The 15,776-nt window shown below is 45.0% G+C and overlaps 1 protein-coding gene across 3 annotated transcripts in view; it reads left to right on the forward strand.

Annotated features, from left to right (window-relative positions):
• Positions 1–11,320, forward strand: part of LOC135394993 (proton-coupled amino acid transporter 1-like) — a 29,786-nt gene extending 18,466 nt beyond the window's left edge. For all 3 annotated transcript variants that reach the window (XM_064626141.1, XM_064626142.1, XM_064626140.1), the window contains exons 2-11: positions 217–338; positions 2,724–2,814; positions 2,891–2,979; positions 4,754–4,846; positions 5,087–5,171; positions 5,311–5,592; positions 5,727–5,902; positions 6,265–6,455; positions 7,527–7,655; positions 8,278–11,320. In XM_064626141.1, the coding sequence (XP_064482211.1) occupies positions 217–338; positions 2,724–2,814; positions 2,891–2,979; positions 4,754–4,846; positions 5,087–5,171; positions 5,311–5,592; positions 5,727–5,902; positions 6,265–6,455; positions 7,527–7,655; positions 8,278–8,411 (1,392 nt within the window). In that variant the 3' untranslated portion in view covers positions 8,412–11,320. The remainder of the gene's footprint in view (positions 1–216; positions 339–2,723; positions 2,815–2,890; positions 2,980–4,753; positions 4,847–5,086; positions 5,172–5,310; positions 5,593–5,726; positions 5,903–6,264; positions 6,456–7,526; positions 7,656–8,277) is intronic.
• Positions 11,321–15,776: the final 4,456 nt, after the last annotated feature.

Consider the following 15,776-nt stretch of genomic DNA (forward strand, 5'->3'; position numbering starts at 1 on the left):
ATCGGAGGATTTTAATGCCTGTAACCAACAGTAACCAACCAACCAAAGTAACCAACAGCCAGTAGCATTTCTTGTTTGCCGAAAAAGGCTTACTGCATCGTCGAGGTCTTGTAAGCGAACGTTGTGGAAGGAGTGTCGTCGAAGGAATGTCGTCTGCCAGGCTTTGTCAGTAACGAATGTGTAAGTAAAATATGTTCTTGAACCGTCTCTTTCCAGGGAATTCCCAATGGCAGCAGCAAGGGAGAGAGCGATTCTGAAACCAGTCCACTGTTCACCGAAACCAGCGAAGATGTGGAGAAGTGCTCGTCGTCGTCGGAGGAGGCCGAGGAGCCCACCACGTAAGCGGCGTCTTCCAGGTTCTTCTTACAAACGAATAGTGGCTCCACAAACGGAAGAGGCAGGTGGTGGTGGTGATGCTTGCCGTATCGGCCAGGCGGGCAACGTCACGGACTGTCGCAGGGGGGGGGGGGGGGGGGGGGGGGGAGGATCGTGCGTCGTGGGCTGACTTCACAGGGAACTGCGCCGATATTTGGCTCAAAGCGTCTGAGGAAAACCCAGAGGAAAGCACCCAGCGAGCACAGCCAGTGCCCGGTATCGAACTCGGGTCACCTCCTCCCGGGCGGGCTGGCTGGCTGGAACAATGCCACCCAGATACAGAAAGCAGTATAGTGCAGCAGAAAGCCTGCGTCATGAAACCCATGCCTCCAGTGGCTACCGGTGGCTGTCCATGTGGGTGACGGCTACGGCTGCTGAAAGCATGGACGTAATTGGCGGGCTGTCAATTGTTGCGTCACGTCGCTAGAGGCTTTGTCTCTGGCTGGTGTTGGCTGGAAGCGCCAAACGTAACAGAAGACTAAAGACCAAAAGCGAAACGGAACTGGATCGGTTGCTTTATCATAATTGCGCCGTTCGGTTACAAGCCGCAGTGCTTCGCACAGCTGCCGTTAGTTTTGACCGTTACCGCGGTATCGCGTGGGGGGGTGACACCTATTTGCTGCTTTTTTGGTCTTTCTGGTTAGCATTTTGGGGTGGGGGATTGCAGGATTTTGGGAGGCATTAGGGGCGCTTGGAAAATCCCTGCTTGCGTTTCTGGAGTCCAGGCGTGCGTTCTTCGCCTTTTCGTGGCTTCGCAAGTTCGCTTTTGCTCCGCCTTCGCGCGCGTGGGAGGCCTTTGAATACTCATTCTCCTCCGGTATATCCGTACCGCGTTTGACTTGTATATCGGAAAGGTCACGCGAGAAGAAGACTAGGCCAACTACGCAAGAAGCAAGATGGAGGTGCGGAATCCCGTAGCATGAAAGAGGCTGAAGCACATCCTTGTCCGACAGAACGCTTGAAAATGCTATCTGTGCCCACTCAGCAGACAAAAGTGCTTAGGAAGGCGAAGGGCAGATCTACACGTACAGTCGTGGGGCAGAGCAACAAACAAACCCGGAGATGCAGTCTTCGGCCTGACTTGTCGAAATATTTATACGTGCCCATTTTTGTTGTCTTTTTTTTAATGACGAATGTATGTTTCATTTTTTTTTAGTATAACTCAAATAAAATTCGAAATAGAACGATTTTCAGGAAATATTTTTTTTTTTTTGCTTTTCCGGGATTTGCCACGCGGGAGCACGTCTGCTTCCACGGTGTACTAAAACGTCATCGGTGTCAGTCTTGCGTACCCTGACATCGCTTTCGAATCATCGTATCGCGTACAGTACCGGGACGTTGCAAACTGGTTTGCTAATTAATGTAGAACAGAATGCTTTATTCTTCACTCGCTCTCGTGCGGCTCAACGGTTGGCGACGGCACGCACTCTCGTGCAGCATGACGGTTCGCGGCGGCGAGGATTGAGCCACTACAAAGCAGCGGTCTTTGCTTTCTCTTTACTTTACGACGGCCCGTGGCATAGCGCTGACGAGGGCGGAGCCAACGCGAACTTGCGAAGCTAAGAAGTGGCGAGGAACGCGCCCTAGGACCGCATGCGCAACGGCGCCGCATGAAATAGTGCATCCGGGAGATGTCCTCCGGACCTTTGGGTTTTTTTTTTAAATAAATAAATTCGAGCGGATATTCACGTCCGTGATCGTTGCATTTGTAGGGGAAAAATCTACACATGAAATGTTACGCGACAAATTATGTTGGTTCAGAGCATGCAAACTGTTTAGGAACATTGACATCTACAGTTGCGTCTACATTTTGGGGGCTGATCCCCCGAGACCCCCTCTGGCTACACCACTGCATTCAGTTGTAACACCATTTCTAGCGGGCGGATTCGAAAACGTTTTGATATTTATACAGAGTTTATTAAAGGAGCACTGAGGTGACCCCCCCCCAATTTTTTCGTTTTTCGGTGCAGAGTGTTCTCCAACAAATAAAATGAGTTCCTGCGAAAGAACGAGCGTAGGTGGCCTACAGAGAGAGGGCTCTGTTCCGCACACCTTTGAAAAATTCTTCTCATGAAAAGAGCGGATCACAGAACGAGAGGACGTCACAGTGCGTTTTTAATGGTTGATAAGAGGAACCCCCCCCCCCCAGTCAATGGTCCACGAGGAATGAAATGCCACCATAGTTTTTAAATCTACTGGTACGGATGCTACCATCACTTTAAAACTTTGTGCATGTTAGTTGGGATGCCCGATAGATTGCTGCATCATTATGGTCCAGGTGGAGCATTTGACCCCTGTCGTTCTTGGTCACGGCAGTACAAAGGCTAATAAAATATTTGACTTTCCAGAAATTGTGAAACAATGATGCACGTCCTAAAGGGGAACATTGGGACAGGTGTCCTCGCGATGCCCAGCGCCTTTGCCAATGCGGGAATTGTGGTAAGTCGCCTGTGAGAGTTCTGGAACTGTTATATCTGATGCATTGGATGCTGTAATGTGTGCTCTGTCTCTGCAGGTCGGCTCGATAGGAATTCTAATGATGGGCCTCATCTGTGTTCACTGCATGCATGTCATAGTGAAGTGCAACCACATTCTTTCGAGAAAGTAAGTCGTCCTTTTTCCTCAGAAGCTTAGAGGTGTTTTGCAGGGCAGTGTGCCCATTCAGCTTTGGTTGTTGTCATAAAAGGGACTGTAATGTGAAATACACATAACCACCGTTGTTTTATATACTACCATGCAGAACTTGGTTTTGAGATGACTAGAGACTGGATTTTTAGGCACGAAGAAAACCTTGTTTTAGGGACCTATAAAAGCCACTAGAAATCTTTGTTTAGGTGCTAAAAATGGCGTTATAAGCACAATAAATCGTTTATTTTTTTCATTTGTAGCTTCGAAAGTGCAAAAACAAAGCAAATAAATCAGTTCCTTCAGCAAGAACAATACCCTAGATGGGAGTTGTGACTGTTTTTCTAATCCTTTTGCACACGCGAGGCTCTCAACAGCAAGCAAATATGGGGGATCAAGTCTGCTCACACTGACTGAATTGAAACTTTATTTCACATTGTAGCAAATACGGTGTGGGAAGCCCAGTGCAAAAAACTGCACTGGTCGGGGAGTCACTTTCATTCGTGTACCTATGGCCCTGACTGCCCGGGAGGACGGCAGTTCTCAGGTTGCAAAACTGTAGGGATTGTACCAGACCTGTACTTACCTTCATGCATCATGCCCCCCGTCCCGGCATGACTAGAGTGACCAGAAGATGAAAGCCGTCAAAGTCGTTTCGTATCAGTGCCGTGTGCAAAACCTCGCATCCGGGTGATTTCTACGGGTGTCTGGCTTACGTTCCGATCTTCCGGGATGCACCAATCGTGCTCCTTCGACGACGAAGCACATATTGCAGCTGGCCAAGACCCGCCAGGTGGCATAGTTGCACGCATTCCTTATAGAGGGCACGCGTGTCGCCCCGGGGTTGCCGCTTCTTGGCGTCCACAAATTTTGCTTGGTGCAGCAATCATTTAAATTAGATTGCTAAAACAATGCTCAGTGTACAGCAGGGTTGCGGAATGGGGTCTCCCATTACGTTCCAATTCCATTCCAAGGAATGGTGATCTGCGATAATTCCATTCCTTTCAGTTCCTGAGAATGCAAAGGTATGGTCAGTTCCCACTCCTGGAATGGCTTGGCAACCAAATTCCATTCTGTTAATTCCGTCAATAAAAGAAAAGGACCGGTAACCGTACTGGCAAGTCCAGCAGTGCTTGAGGAGATTGACATGACCAAGCACGGAAAAAGCACAAAGACGAGATTATTTCACTATTGACCGTGTGCAGTTGTGGTGCAAAGGGTGTGAGGGCAGAAACCGGTACGTTGAAACCAAAACTGCCACCAGGGCACCCAGACCATGCCATTCCATTCCATTCCCATTCCTAGGACAGTTTCTGCCATTCCATTCCAATTCCATTCCATGCTCTGCTAAAGCTGGAATGATTCCGGAATCATTCCAACTCCGGAGTGGTAACTCCACAACCCTGGTGTACAGCGGAGCTATTACGTATCTGAAGTGTCCAAGTTACAAGCTTTCAGAAAAGCACACAGTTTCTATAGGTTTGCCATTCACCTTACAGTCCCTTTAAATCAAAACAACAACAACAACAACTTCATTTTGAGGTGATGAATTGAGAGTTTCATCACCTGGGGCGATACTCTACCCCGTTGCTGGTGGTGACGTGAGGAATGAAATATTGAGCCCCTTCACGATAAGGATCTAAGTCCTATGGTGTCCAGAAAAATCAAGAGAGCTTTCAGGGCAGAGCGTTTCACCACAAATTTTGAGAGAGTTTGAGAAAGAGCACTGAGTAAAGCTCTTTAATGTTTTCAGGCTTGGCTGCAGGTCATTAGACTTTGCTGGAGTGGCGGAGAATGCATTCAGCTTAGGACCTCAGAGTTTTAGAAAATTTTCCGGAGCAGCACGGTGAGTCAACAGTTCGCTTTCTGAACACAGGGCCTCACCATTAAGGTCTAACCCTGGGGGGTCTTTAGTCCCCATTTGGATAGCTTTTAAACCACGTTAAGGCCTCACTTTAGTGCCTATTGTCATCATACACATGTTTCAGCTAATTTTGTGCCAATATTGGTACTTGCGAAGTTACGTCTTCGCCTGTGCTCCCCAAAGTTCCGAGTCTAGTAGCACTGAATTTGTCTGTCCTTTCAGGGCTGCTGTGAATGTCTTCCTATTGCTCACACAGTTTGGCTTCTGCTGTGTCTACTTTGTATTTGTAGCAGCGAGCATTCAAGAAGTGAGTATCCACACCAGACTTGCAACTGCATTCTTGTTCTTAGAACTGGCCCTTTGTAACCCTGTGCACAGTGCGTTACAGAGCCGCTGAGCAGTCGGAGCTGCGAGGCGCCTCAAATCTTTTGCTTCGTGTTTTACAGATGCTGAAAGGGATGGATGCGTCTCTAACGGACGTCAACATCTACATCTGCCTCGGCATAACACTGCCCTTCATGGTCCTCTACAACTTCATCCGTAGCCTTCGCATGCTTGCCTACGCTTCCACCATAGCCAACGTGCTTCAGATCACGGGCATGGCCCTCATTTTCTACAACCTGTTACAAGACATGCCCAACATCTCTGAGCGACCTGCTGCCATGCCCCTGTCGCAGCTGCCCTTGTATTTTGGAACTGCCATTTATGCTTTTGAGGGCATTGGTCTTGTAAGTGTCCCTTCTTTCACACCCCTTAAGGGCCCCCTTTACACTCCGTCGGCGTCTTTTTGCGTTCAACGCAGCACAGTAGTGGCATTAAGGAGCATTGTTTTCTTTCTTTTTTTTCTTCTTCTCCAATACAGGTGCTTCCATTAGAGAATAAAATGAAGACACCCGCTTCCTTTAGCGGATTGACGGGTGTGCTCAACACCGGCATGATGATTGTCGTCTGCCTCTACACGGGAGTGGGATTTTTCGGGTACCTCAAATACGGCGATGAGGTTCGTGGAAGCATCACCCTCAACTTCCCTGCTTCCGCGTAAGTTTTAACGAACTTGTTGGGAAAAGCAAGCAAAAAAAAGCCTCGCACAATTGCCAGTGATGGTACATGTGACATGTGCATCTTGAAAACCAATTAACGTGTTTTGCATTATATGTACAAGTTGTTCAGTGGCCCATGGTGTTGTTCGTTCTCATTGCTGAGGATGGGCTATGTGTGCCCCTGAACTTGAAGGCTAGTGGGGGAGGTTTGCAATGGGGTCTGAGCTCCGTTCCCAAACTCAGAAAGTAGGTTGCAGACATCCTGGCTTAGAGTGCCCTCTTGAGTCCTTTCCTTGCAGTTTCCTACCTCCATTGGCACTCCCCTCCAGCTGGTCACTAAAGGATTGATTGTCTTTTCAGGTTGAATGAAGTTATCCGGGCCGCATTTGCTATCGCGATCTTCTTGTCGTACGGCCTGCAGATGTACGTCCCAATTCAGATCACGTGGCCCAGCATAGTGCGTCAACTGGGTCTCGACTCTGGCCACTATTCTCAGAGGACAGTCCTTGCCATTGAGTATGCCGTTCGGACATCCTACGTCCTAATCACATGTATGTATGAGAATGGTTGTGGTACCCGTTTGTGATGGCATCATTTTATTTTGGCTGCGTCATGTTCCGTAACAAATAAAGTGAGCTCCCGCGCCTACAGTGCGTGGCAGAGAGAGAGAGGCGTCCGTTCTGCACACCTTCAAAAATTATTCCACTCTTTCAAAGAGCTTGTAAGTGAACGAGGGAATGGGGAGGGCAGATCATGTGACTCACGTTGTAGGCCGGTGCTGCGGGAGCAGGTGTTATGGGTGTGAGCTGAGAAGAATGAGATTAAGAGGAAAGGCACAGGGAGCTGCTCTTGTCACATGTAGAGATAGGGCTGTCCTAGGCCTCTTTCTCGGAGTGTTTTCGTAAGTTCACTTGTGCAGTGACGGTACACCGCTCAGCAAAAATATTTTGCACTAGTGGGTCCTGATGATTGACGCCGGAAACAGGGTTTTGAGCCACGTCCCTGACACATTAAATGTCACCATCCCTGCTCCTTCGGTATCTCCAATGATGTTCCTCGGATGCAGGCACAGTTGAGAACATTTAGTGCATCGATTATGGAGTGTTGAAATGCGTCATCATCTGTTGCACTGCTGTTACTGTGCAGTTAACTGCTGTTATGAGACATTGGCAGACGATATAACGTTTCTCGACAGCTTGCACACTTACAAGTGAAAGTGATTGTCTCGCAGTATTTTCGAGTAGATTTTTTTCCTCCTAGCGCAAATGTTTGCAGGTGTGTGCGGATATATTCAACACGCGCGTCAATTAAATGGACACACCTATTAGTAGTACTCTCTAAAAAAATCCCTCAAGTGATTCAGTGAGTCCATAAGTGAAACACTATGTTGACATCACTCACTGATGTATGGAGCACACCACAGGTGGTGCCACATCATTGTCTGTTGGAGAGTAAAGTTTGCGTGCTCCTTTAATTGGAATATGCACCTGGTCAACATGTTGTGAGGCTTGAGTGCTGTATTTTTCCTGTGCTTCATTGACCTCAACTACAGCTGCAACATTACTTTGTGTGTCCTTCTGGCATGTTCTAGGTCATGTGATAAGGGTACTTGTTCTTTGCAGTTGCATTAGCTGCCCTGATTCCCCAGCTAGACCTATTTATCTCCCTGGTGGGTGCCCTGGCAAGCAGCAGTCTGGCTCTCATCCTGCCTCCTGTCATTGAGCTGCTCACATTACACGATGCAAGCTGCGGTAGGAACATATTTTATTATTATTATTATTTATTCTACGTCAAGGTCCCTTTAGGACATAACATCACGGAGGGGCAATGCCTTTCTTGTTATCATCCTTTCGAGATCAGACACGACATGATAAAAGCAATACTGTAAAATAACGCAACACTAATATAGCATCCACAATAACAATGTAACCAATGCAGTACAAGAAATATATAATCAACAGCATAATAAATGGTTATTCAAGAAAATACTAAATGTACGATATATGCTCGGAAAATTAGCTTTGTCACGCGTGCGGACAACATTCTCAGGAAGGTTATTCCACTCGGATATAGTGTGTGGGGGTTAAATGATTCAGAAAAAGAAGCAATCAAAGATGAGAAAAAATGATAAAGTGGCAATGAGAGTGTTTTTTGCACAATAAAATAGGTAAGTGTTCATGAAAGCTTTACCGAGAGTAAATTCTACGAAAGCCACAGCAGAAAGTGCTCTGTGTTTAAAGTGAAGAACAATTATAAAGCAGAGTGAATAGTAGTACAGTTGGCAGCACCACTCTGTTAGCTTTTTTTAAGATTTTTGTTTGCGTGCCGTATTGCCTGACCTGAAATTTTCTCTCTTTCTCTGCTCCGTTGCAGGCAAGCTGATGTGGTCTTTTCTCTGCACCAAGAATATTGTGATAACGTTGTTCGGTGTCATAGGTTTTGTAAGTGGTACTTACGTTGCCTTAGATAAGATTATCTATTGTTTCTCCAACACATGCGTCTCGTGAGCCGAATCTACTTAAAAGTCGGCACGTGCACGCGCAGAAGTTGTGACGGGCTTCCAACAGGGCCGAGAACGGTGTCGTCTGCTATTGACCGCTTACGGCGGCAGCACAAATGGCAGAGTCTCGATGTGTCTGACAGAAAAGAAAAAAGCTTGTACATTAGTGGCATGGTTGGCTATCTGGGATCTCAAGTGCAAAGCTTTGACAATGATCAGGCACTTGGCTGGCCGTGTGACAGTGTTTGAAACGGAAAAGCGGTGTTTGATATCGCCTGTGATTGAACGTATCAAGTTGACACCTTTGCCTTTAAGTACAAACAAGTTCCGCTACATCCTCAGTTCGCAGAAACAAAGGTGCCCTGTCTTCACTGTCATCTCACTGCTTCCACTGTGGTCTTTGTTTTTCATTTCAAAATGACCTGCCAACGATCTTATCTATCACACTCATGCAAGCCGACCGGTACAAGCCGACCTGTTGTCTAGACAATCTCCCACAGATGGCGCCGTCAGCACCTGTGCGTGACTAAATGTGGAACAAAGTAAGATTTTGCGGTTGTCCTGCAGAAAGAAGCCTATCATGTCATAAATGGAATGACCCTAAAGGCCTGTTAAGGAATACACCTCTTTGCAACACTGCTGATTTCACGATGTCACAAAACAAAAAGCCAACACCAGCACGATTCAGTGCTGCGCATTCTATCATTTGCTGCCTGGGACTTATTGTATCCTTTGCGTTACTCTGTTGAGAAGGAAACAGCACTGAGATGCCTGGGGGCACTGAAGTTTTGTACAGAGTAGGTAGTACTTGGTTACGTACAAAAGAATGTTCGCTAGCTACTCTTGATTTGCCAAAAGTCACCGTATGTACTAGCATAATTATAGTGCTCTTGTTACCTCAAAATGTTTTGTAAATGATCTGCACAATATAAAATTAATATTGCTCAATCGGGAAATTATAGTTTGTAATAGATCCTAATGTGTGTCCGTGTAGGATGGTGCTGGTCATATTGTGTGCTGTTATCTTGTCTATATTGCAATAATCAGTGGAGTTGGTCTGCTTGCAGCGTTGACTTATCAGACCTAGCGCGCGACTTGTGGAATGCATTATTCCGTGAAATACGGGCTCGGTGGCCACAGGTGCGCAATCAAGGTGCTCCGCTTCACGCCGCAGCCCGAAACTCACGACTAGAGAGGGGCCGAATCCGGAATTATCCGAATCCGAACCCGAGGAAGGTTCTGCAACAAACCCACGAACCTTACGAAATCTTTCTTAAAAAAAAGAGCTTAAAAAGCCAGGGGTTACAGTTTACTGAAAAGTGTTGTGAAGCAGAATTTGATATATACATTCGTTTAATGAAATAGTTGACTTTGAGGAGAAAGCATACCCATATATACTTTTTCTTAAACGTAATTTATTTAACGCGTTGTCCATCAACTACAGGAAGTACAAAAACTCTCGAGTCAGAATTCTTTCCGTAAAACTAAAAAAAACAAAAACAATCAAAGGCAGAACCATATGTTACTTTCAAACTCTTAACGTAAGGGTTCCTCGCTGAACTAATCTCAGTCGAGAGCAATGGGAGTAAACAAACAAGAAAACTGGTGCCGGCCAATCAGGCTTTTCGGTGGACTCTGGGGGTGCCAATTTTAAACAGAAACAAACTCAGTATCTCATTTTGACCGGACAGTACAAGGTCTTACGAGAACGCGAACCACGAAAGCAATTAATTTAGCACTAATCATAGATGTTTTTCTTGAATCTGCAAATTGTGACTATTTGTAAGCATTTATGCTTCCAGCTCAGCAAGATGAAAAAAAAAAAACTCACGAAGAAGTCAGGAAAAAATGCAGATGCACAAAAATATCCGATATGTACCATTCAGGTGTAGTGTCATTATAGGTGTCGTATTTTATGGCATACTATAAGATTTGTCAGATATGTATGTGATGTCTGACGCAAACGTCGTTATGGACTTTGTGCCGGACATTTGGGCATTTATTGGGGAGTACATATTCGGCGAGGAAATAAGATTACACGGTTGCACAAAGATTACACGGCAGTGTCATTGGACCTCGGGAAAGTCTGTAGCGGTACATCATATTCGCTGGAATAAGAGATCCGTTAGATAGTGACGGAATATTTGACTCCAGCATTTCGTGGATTTGTGCCAGACATCATTCGGACAGTCATGAAAACTGAGCTAAGCTTGCACACGTTAACACCGTCGGGCATCAGGAACGGGACGAGGACGGGACAATATTGCAGCATTCCTCCTAGACAAATTTACAAAATTGAAAATGCGTTTTACGATTGCAATTTACGATATAACAGCATTCGCAAAGTTGCTCGCCATCATGGACTGGCGACTTTGCGCAATCCCTAGGAGTTCCGAAGAAAGGAGTCTCGAGTAAACTTTCTGATGTAATTAATTAATCTCATGCGGTAGCTGAGGTATTGTTGCATCTGCTGTGAGGACGCTATTCTCCAGTGAGGGATTACCCCTGACTGAAAAACAATGGGAGAGGAAACTCTCGGACGAACCCGGGTAAATCACCGGGTCTCTATCTTAGGCTGTGATAGAGTCGTAGGAAGCATTCTTATTTATGCTGTGCCTTAACAAGTTACGTTGTGTTGTTGGATATGATCTACCATGTGATGTAAATAGCCTCAGACAGGGTTAGCTATTTATACGTTGCTACTTTTATGAGAATGGGACCAACCGGGTGCCATAGTGTACAATATCGAAATTTGTCTCGAGGTAAGGTACCTGTATTTTATCTTGTTTTTAAGCTTTATTTTGAAACGTTTTTGCATTGGATGCATGCATCCACCTTGTACAGAATGTTCTTTGGACACTGTATCCTGTACATAGTGTGTATTGGTCACTGCTGTAAATAAAATATTGGACATCAGTATTCAAAAAATTTTATCAAAGAAGTATTTTTGTTTTCCTTCGCCAGAATATTTAGTGCTTCCCAAGATAAAGTGCACGGCTTGAAACCAATAAAAATAGTCTTTGAGTGCTGAACTATATGTTGGAGCTTGTAATGTATGAAAGTGAATGTAAATTGAACGAAAATCTTCGTTTTGGTTTATTACTTGGTTTTCAAATCATGAAAATATATACTTCTACCGGCTATACTTCGTGTGATGTGGGTTTGCAGAGATTCATAGCAGTACGAACTTTGTGGTGATATTTGTTTTGCAGCGCTTTTCAAATTTCTAAGCATAACATGCATTTCTGTTGTGCCACTTCCAGTATGCAGGGTGTACTTAAATTAGGAACAAGGATGTCTCACCTAATGTGATAGTATTTTAAAAAAAATCTACTTGTCCGAACATTACGGGGTCAACGCTAGTTATCTCAGAGGAGATTTTGCGATTACTTCTGAGCACTTTTATCGAACTTAATTCGCGAGAAATTGAATTTTCTCTATTGAACTCCAAAATTTGCAAAGTCGATATCACGTTTTTTTTTTTTACAGAAACAGAAAGCGCACGGCGTTGCGTTACAGAGTGCATCCCCTAGTACTTTTGGTGAAAGCTGTGACAAAAAAATAGCAGAAATAGACGATTTCAGGAAATCCCAGTGCTCCTTGCGCACGCCTTGCATTCTGGGAGATTACTATATCACGCGGAACAGTTCACGTTTCGTTTTCGCTGGCCTTGACAACTCGTGAGACTATCGGCCGAGAGAAGAGAAATCGAAACCGCTTGGAGACCTCCTCCTTTCTGATAAGCAAATTCCCACAGTTCAAAGCGCGGCGCTAAGCTCTCTGGGATTTTCTGAAGTCTTCTAATGGTCGCTTTGGTAATAGCTAAAAAATAAATATATAAAACAGAAATAAAGCGAAAAACGCCGTTTCGGGGGGCGAAAATTGTCGGCGAATTAGCGTACTATTATGACAACGATTAGCAGGTTTCATTACTGACACACGATAGACATCTCCCTGTTTGTAAACAAATGACGTCACGTAGCGTTGGACAGCGCCACCAATTTGGTAGAGCTGAACTACGCTCGAAGCTTTATAGGGGCGAACAAGGTCGCGCGCGAAAGCCACGGTCTTGAGGGGATTACGGTGGTCCTTGAAAGGGACGCGACCTTCGGTCCTACTTTTCTTTCAATAGGAGGCAGGAGAAGAATGGTGGTGGTGGTGGTGGTGAGGTTGTTTAGAGGGAAAAGGGAGTGACTTCTGCTCTGCCCAGATAAGGGTTCACCCCTGAGTGAAGAGAAGAGGAATGTTCACTCGCCCGTTCCTATTTCCTCCTCGCTTTTCTTTCAGATCACTTCGCATTGCAACCATGCTGCCGTTACCAGCAGAAGCTTGGAAGAGGGAAAGTGAAAGGGTAGGTACATGGCCTTCTCGCATCGCCTTTCGGAGGTCTGAGCGCGGCCGGCAATTTGCGCGCCTCGAAAACGACGGTTTTCGCTTTTTTTTTTTAAATTTTGTTTCAGGCTATTGCCACTAGTATTGAATGTATTTTGCAATAGAATGGACTAAATCCGGCATGCGCTTTCTGTTTCCGTAAAAAAGAGAACGTGAGGTTGTATTGGCAAATTTCAAGTTAAATCGGGAAAATTCAATTTCTCGCGAATTAAATTCGATAAAAGTGCTCAGGAGTCATGGCATTATCTCCCATGAGATAAATAACGTTGACCCCGTAGGTTTTTCTTTAATACAAGTATATTTTTTAGATTCTTTTTTAAATCCCGTTAGGTGAAATACGCTGTGTATGCATTCTGGGATTCATTTCAAAGCGTTGACGATGGTACCAGTGCAGCACAAGCACAAATTTGTAGTAATTTAGCGACACAAATGCGGAAACTGCAAATTTTTGCCGTTACTTTTTGGCACTCCATACGTCATTGACGAGAGTTGCGACGTCTGTCGTACGAACAGCATTTTTGATTGTATCTCATGACGGCCGAAGTCTCATTACGGCCGATGTCTCAATACGGCCGATAATCCTTTAATCCCCAAGTGTCTCATTACGGCCAAAGTCTCAACACGGCCGAAGGCAGTCTCATTACGGCCGAAGATGTCTCATAACGGCCAAATGTGAAAATGTGTATTGTAACCTGCATTGATATGCAATGTCGCATGTGATAAGGGCCCTTAGGGCCCTTATCATATTTATATACACATATTGCGAGACAAACGGTATGTTATCATACCACAGCACAATGCAACATATTGTGTAATGTGTACTCCCACAAGGTAGTGTTGATGTTGCTGTGAAGCAGGCTACTATGTGGAGTTAGCTACTTGTAGAGAGCTAGATGAATATTGGCTTTGTTGTGACGCTCTTGGAGCCATTCTACAATCACTGGCCAAGACAGAACACCTATCTCAGTCGATGTCAGTTTATTTCCATTCGCCTTACAATGGTACAATTCTTGCTTCTGGAATGAGTAAACCTGCAAGAAGCGAAGAGCAGGGGCATTTTTTACGGAGCGGCAGAAATAGGGAAAACTTGTACATCGTCTTTCCGTGTGGTTTGCATGGTCTTGACTTTGAAAGTGTAGCTAGTGTAGCTAGAAGAGAAATGTTTGAAAAATCATAACTGGCTTATGGAAAGCATGTGCTATTGAAAGTTTTTGTCTAGCACAAGACAGTATTGGACAGCTGTTAAGTTACAGTGAAAGAATAGCGATTCTTATTGGTTCGTACTCTCATGATAATAATTAGAATTAGCGTACTATTAGGACAATGATTAGCAGGTTTCATTACTGACACACGATAGACGTACATCTCCCTGTTTGTAAACAAATGACGTCATAGCGTTGGACAGCGCCACCAATTTGGTAGAGCTGAACTACGCTCCAAGCTATAGGGGCGAACAAGGTCGCGCGAAGCCACGGTCTTGAGGGGATTACGACGGTCCCTGAAAGGGGCGCGACCTTCGGTCCTACTTTTCTTTCAGTAGAAGGCAGCGAACAAGTGCCCATTCGTGGAACCCAGCCCTCCCCCTTCCGATTTGTTTCGGTTTCAGTATGTCTACCAACGTCATGATGACGTTTCTCGGGTAGAGGTCTATCATATTTGAGTAGGCCATCTCGCGATTAACTATATTCTTCTGGGTTCATACATAATGGTTATAGTTCATAAGTTGAGAATTCCTCTGTTTGCAGGGGTTGATCCGGACCCTAACCTAGGGCCGAGGGAGGGTATCGTTTCTTTTTTTTTTTTCTTTGGGGGGGGAGGCGGCAAATGCCCCCTGGTTCCGCCACTGTCTGTCAGGCAGAGAATGCCATTCTCCATATTGATCACAAAGGTGAAACGAACGAAGGTGAAAGGTGAAACGCCTTTGATTATTACCGTAGGAGCCGTTAGCTCGAAAAGATAGCGCAGACATTGCGATGCGTAAATTTGGTTAAACGCGACAGTACTACTGGACAAGTACAGGACTGCGTGCCCAATAGGATTTTTCTTTTCCCAATTCTCGAGTTAGTTTACGATATATACGGGAGAAACTGCCCAAAATTTACTTGAATTCGTGGATCACTTTTCATTCGAAAGAGTTGATGCAAGTAGTTATTTGCGATATGGCCTAGGAAAAGGTAATATTGTGTCAGTAGCAATGGAAATTATTGCAGGTTTTAATTAACTTTCATAATGAATCTCCTTAAAGCGGCACTAACGGCAACTTACGTTCCACGTTCATTGTGTTTTTCTTCTAAACGGTAGCGCTGTGTGAACTAATTTTGCTTGCATTATACTAATTGAAACACGGACGGACTTTCATTAGAGAGCAAGTTGTTTTTGCATTTTAGTACCCTTTTTAATGAGAGAAAATAGTTGAACATGAGAGAACTGATGTTCTGAGGCTGGAACAAATTAGGTGGAACAAGGAACAAAAACATAGGTTGGTCGTTTAATTGCAAAGTTGTAGAGCTCAACATTGAGGTGTCTGATCTGCAAAAAGTCGGAGCCGCTGCGAGCTTCTGTGCTCCGGTATAAGAGATACACGAATATGGAAAACCTCGGAACGTCCTGTGGAGTTAGGTTTTTTATGCGGCCACTTTCTCCTATCGTCCTCTCGCTATCACCTTCTCTCACTCTGATGACAGGCTGTTCCTCAATGCTTGGTGAAAGAGTAGACATCGTTATCTTTGTTTTCTTCTCTCCGGCAGAGCCGACAACAACCAAGAACCTCATACACTTATCAAGCGCAGCGGTATCTGGTATCAGTGATTTTATTTTTGTAATCGGCATAGTTGCTTGTCGAAGTTATTAGATTTATCACGTGACGCTATCTCATGAAACCGAGAATTGTGTCTTGAACCGTGTTCAGCAGGTCGAATAGTACTCCAAGCAGCACAATGTACTGAAAGTCGAGTGCAATAGGGGTGGACGGTATGTGTCT

This window comes from Ornithodoros turicata, chromosome 5 (genome assembly GCF_037126465.1).
Source record: "Ornithodoros turicata isolate Travis chromosome 5, ASM3712646v1, whole genome shotgun sequence".
Taxonomy (NCBI): Eukaryota; Metazoa; Arthropoda; class Arachnida; order Ixodida; family Argasidae; genus Ornithodoros; species Ornithodoros turicata.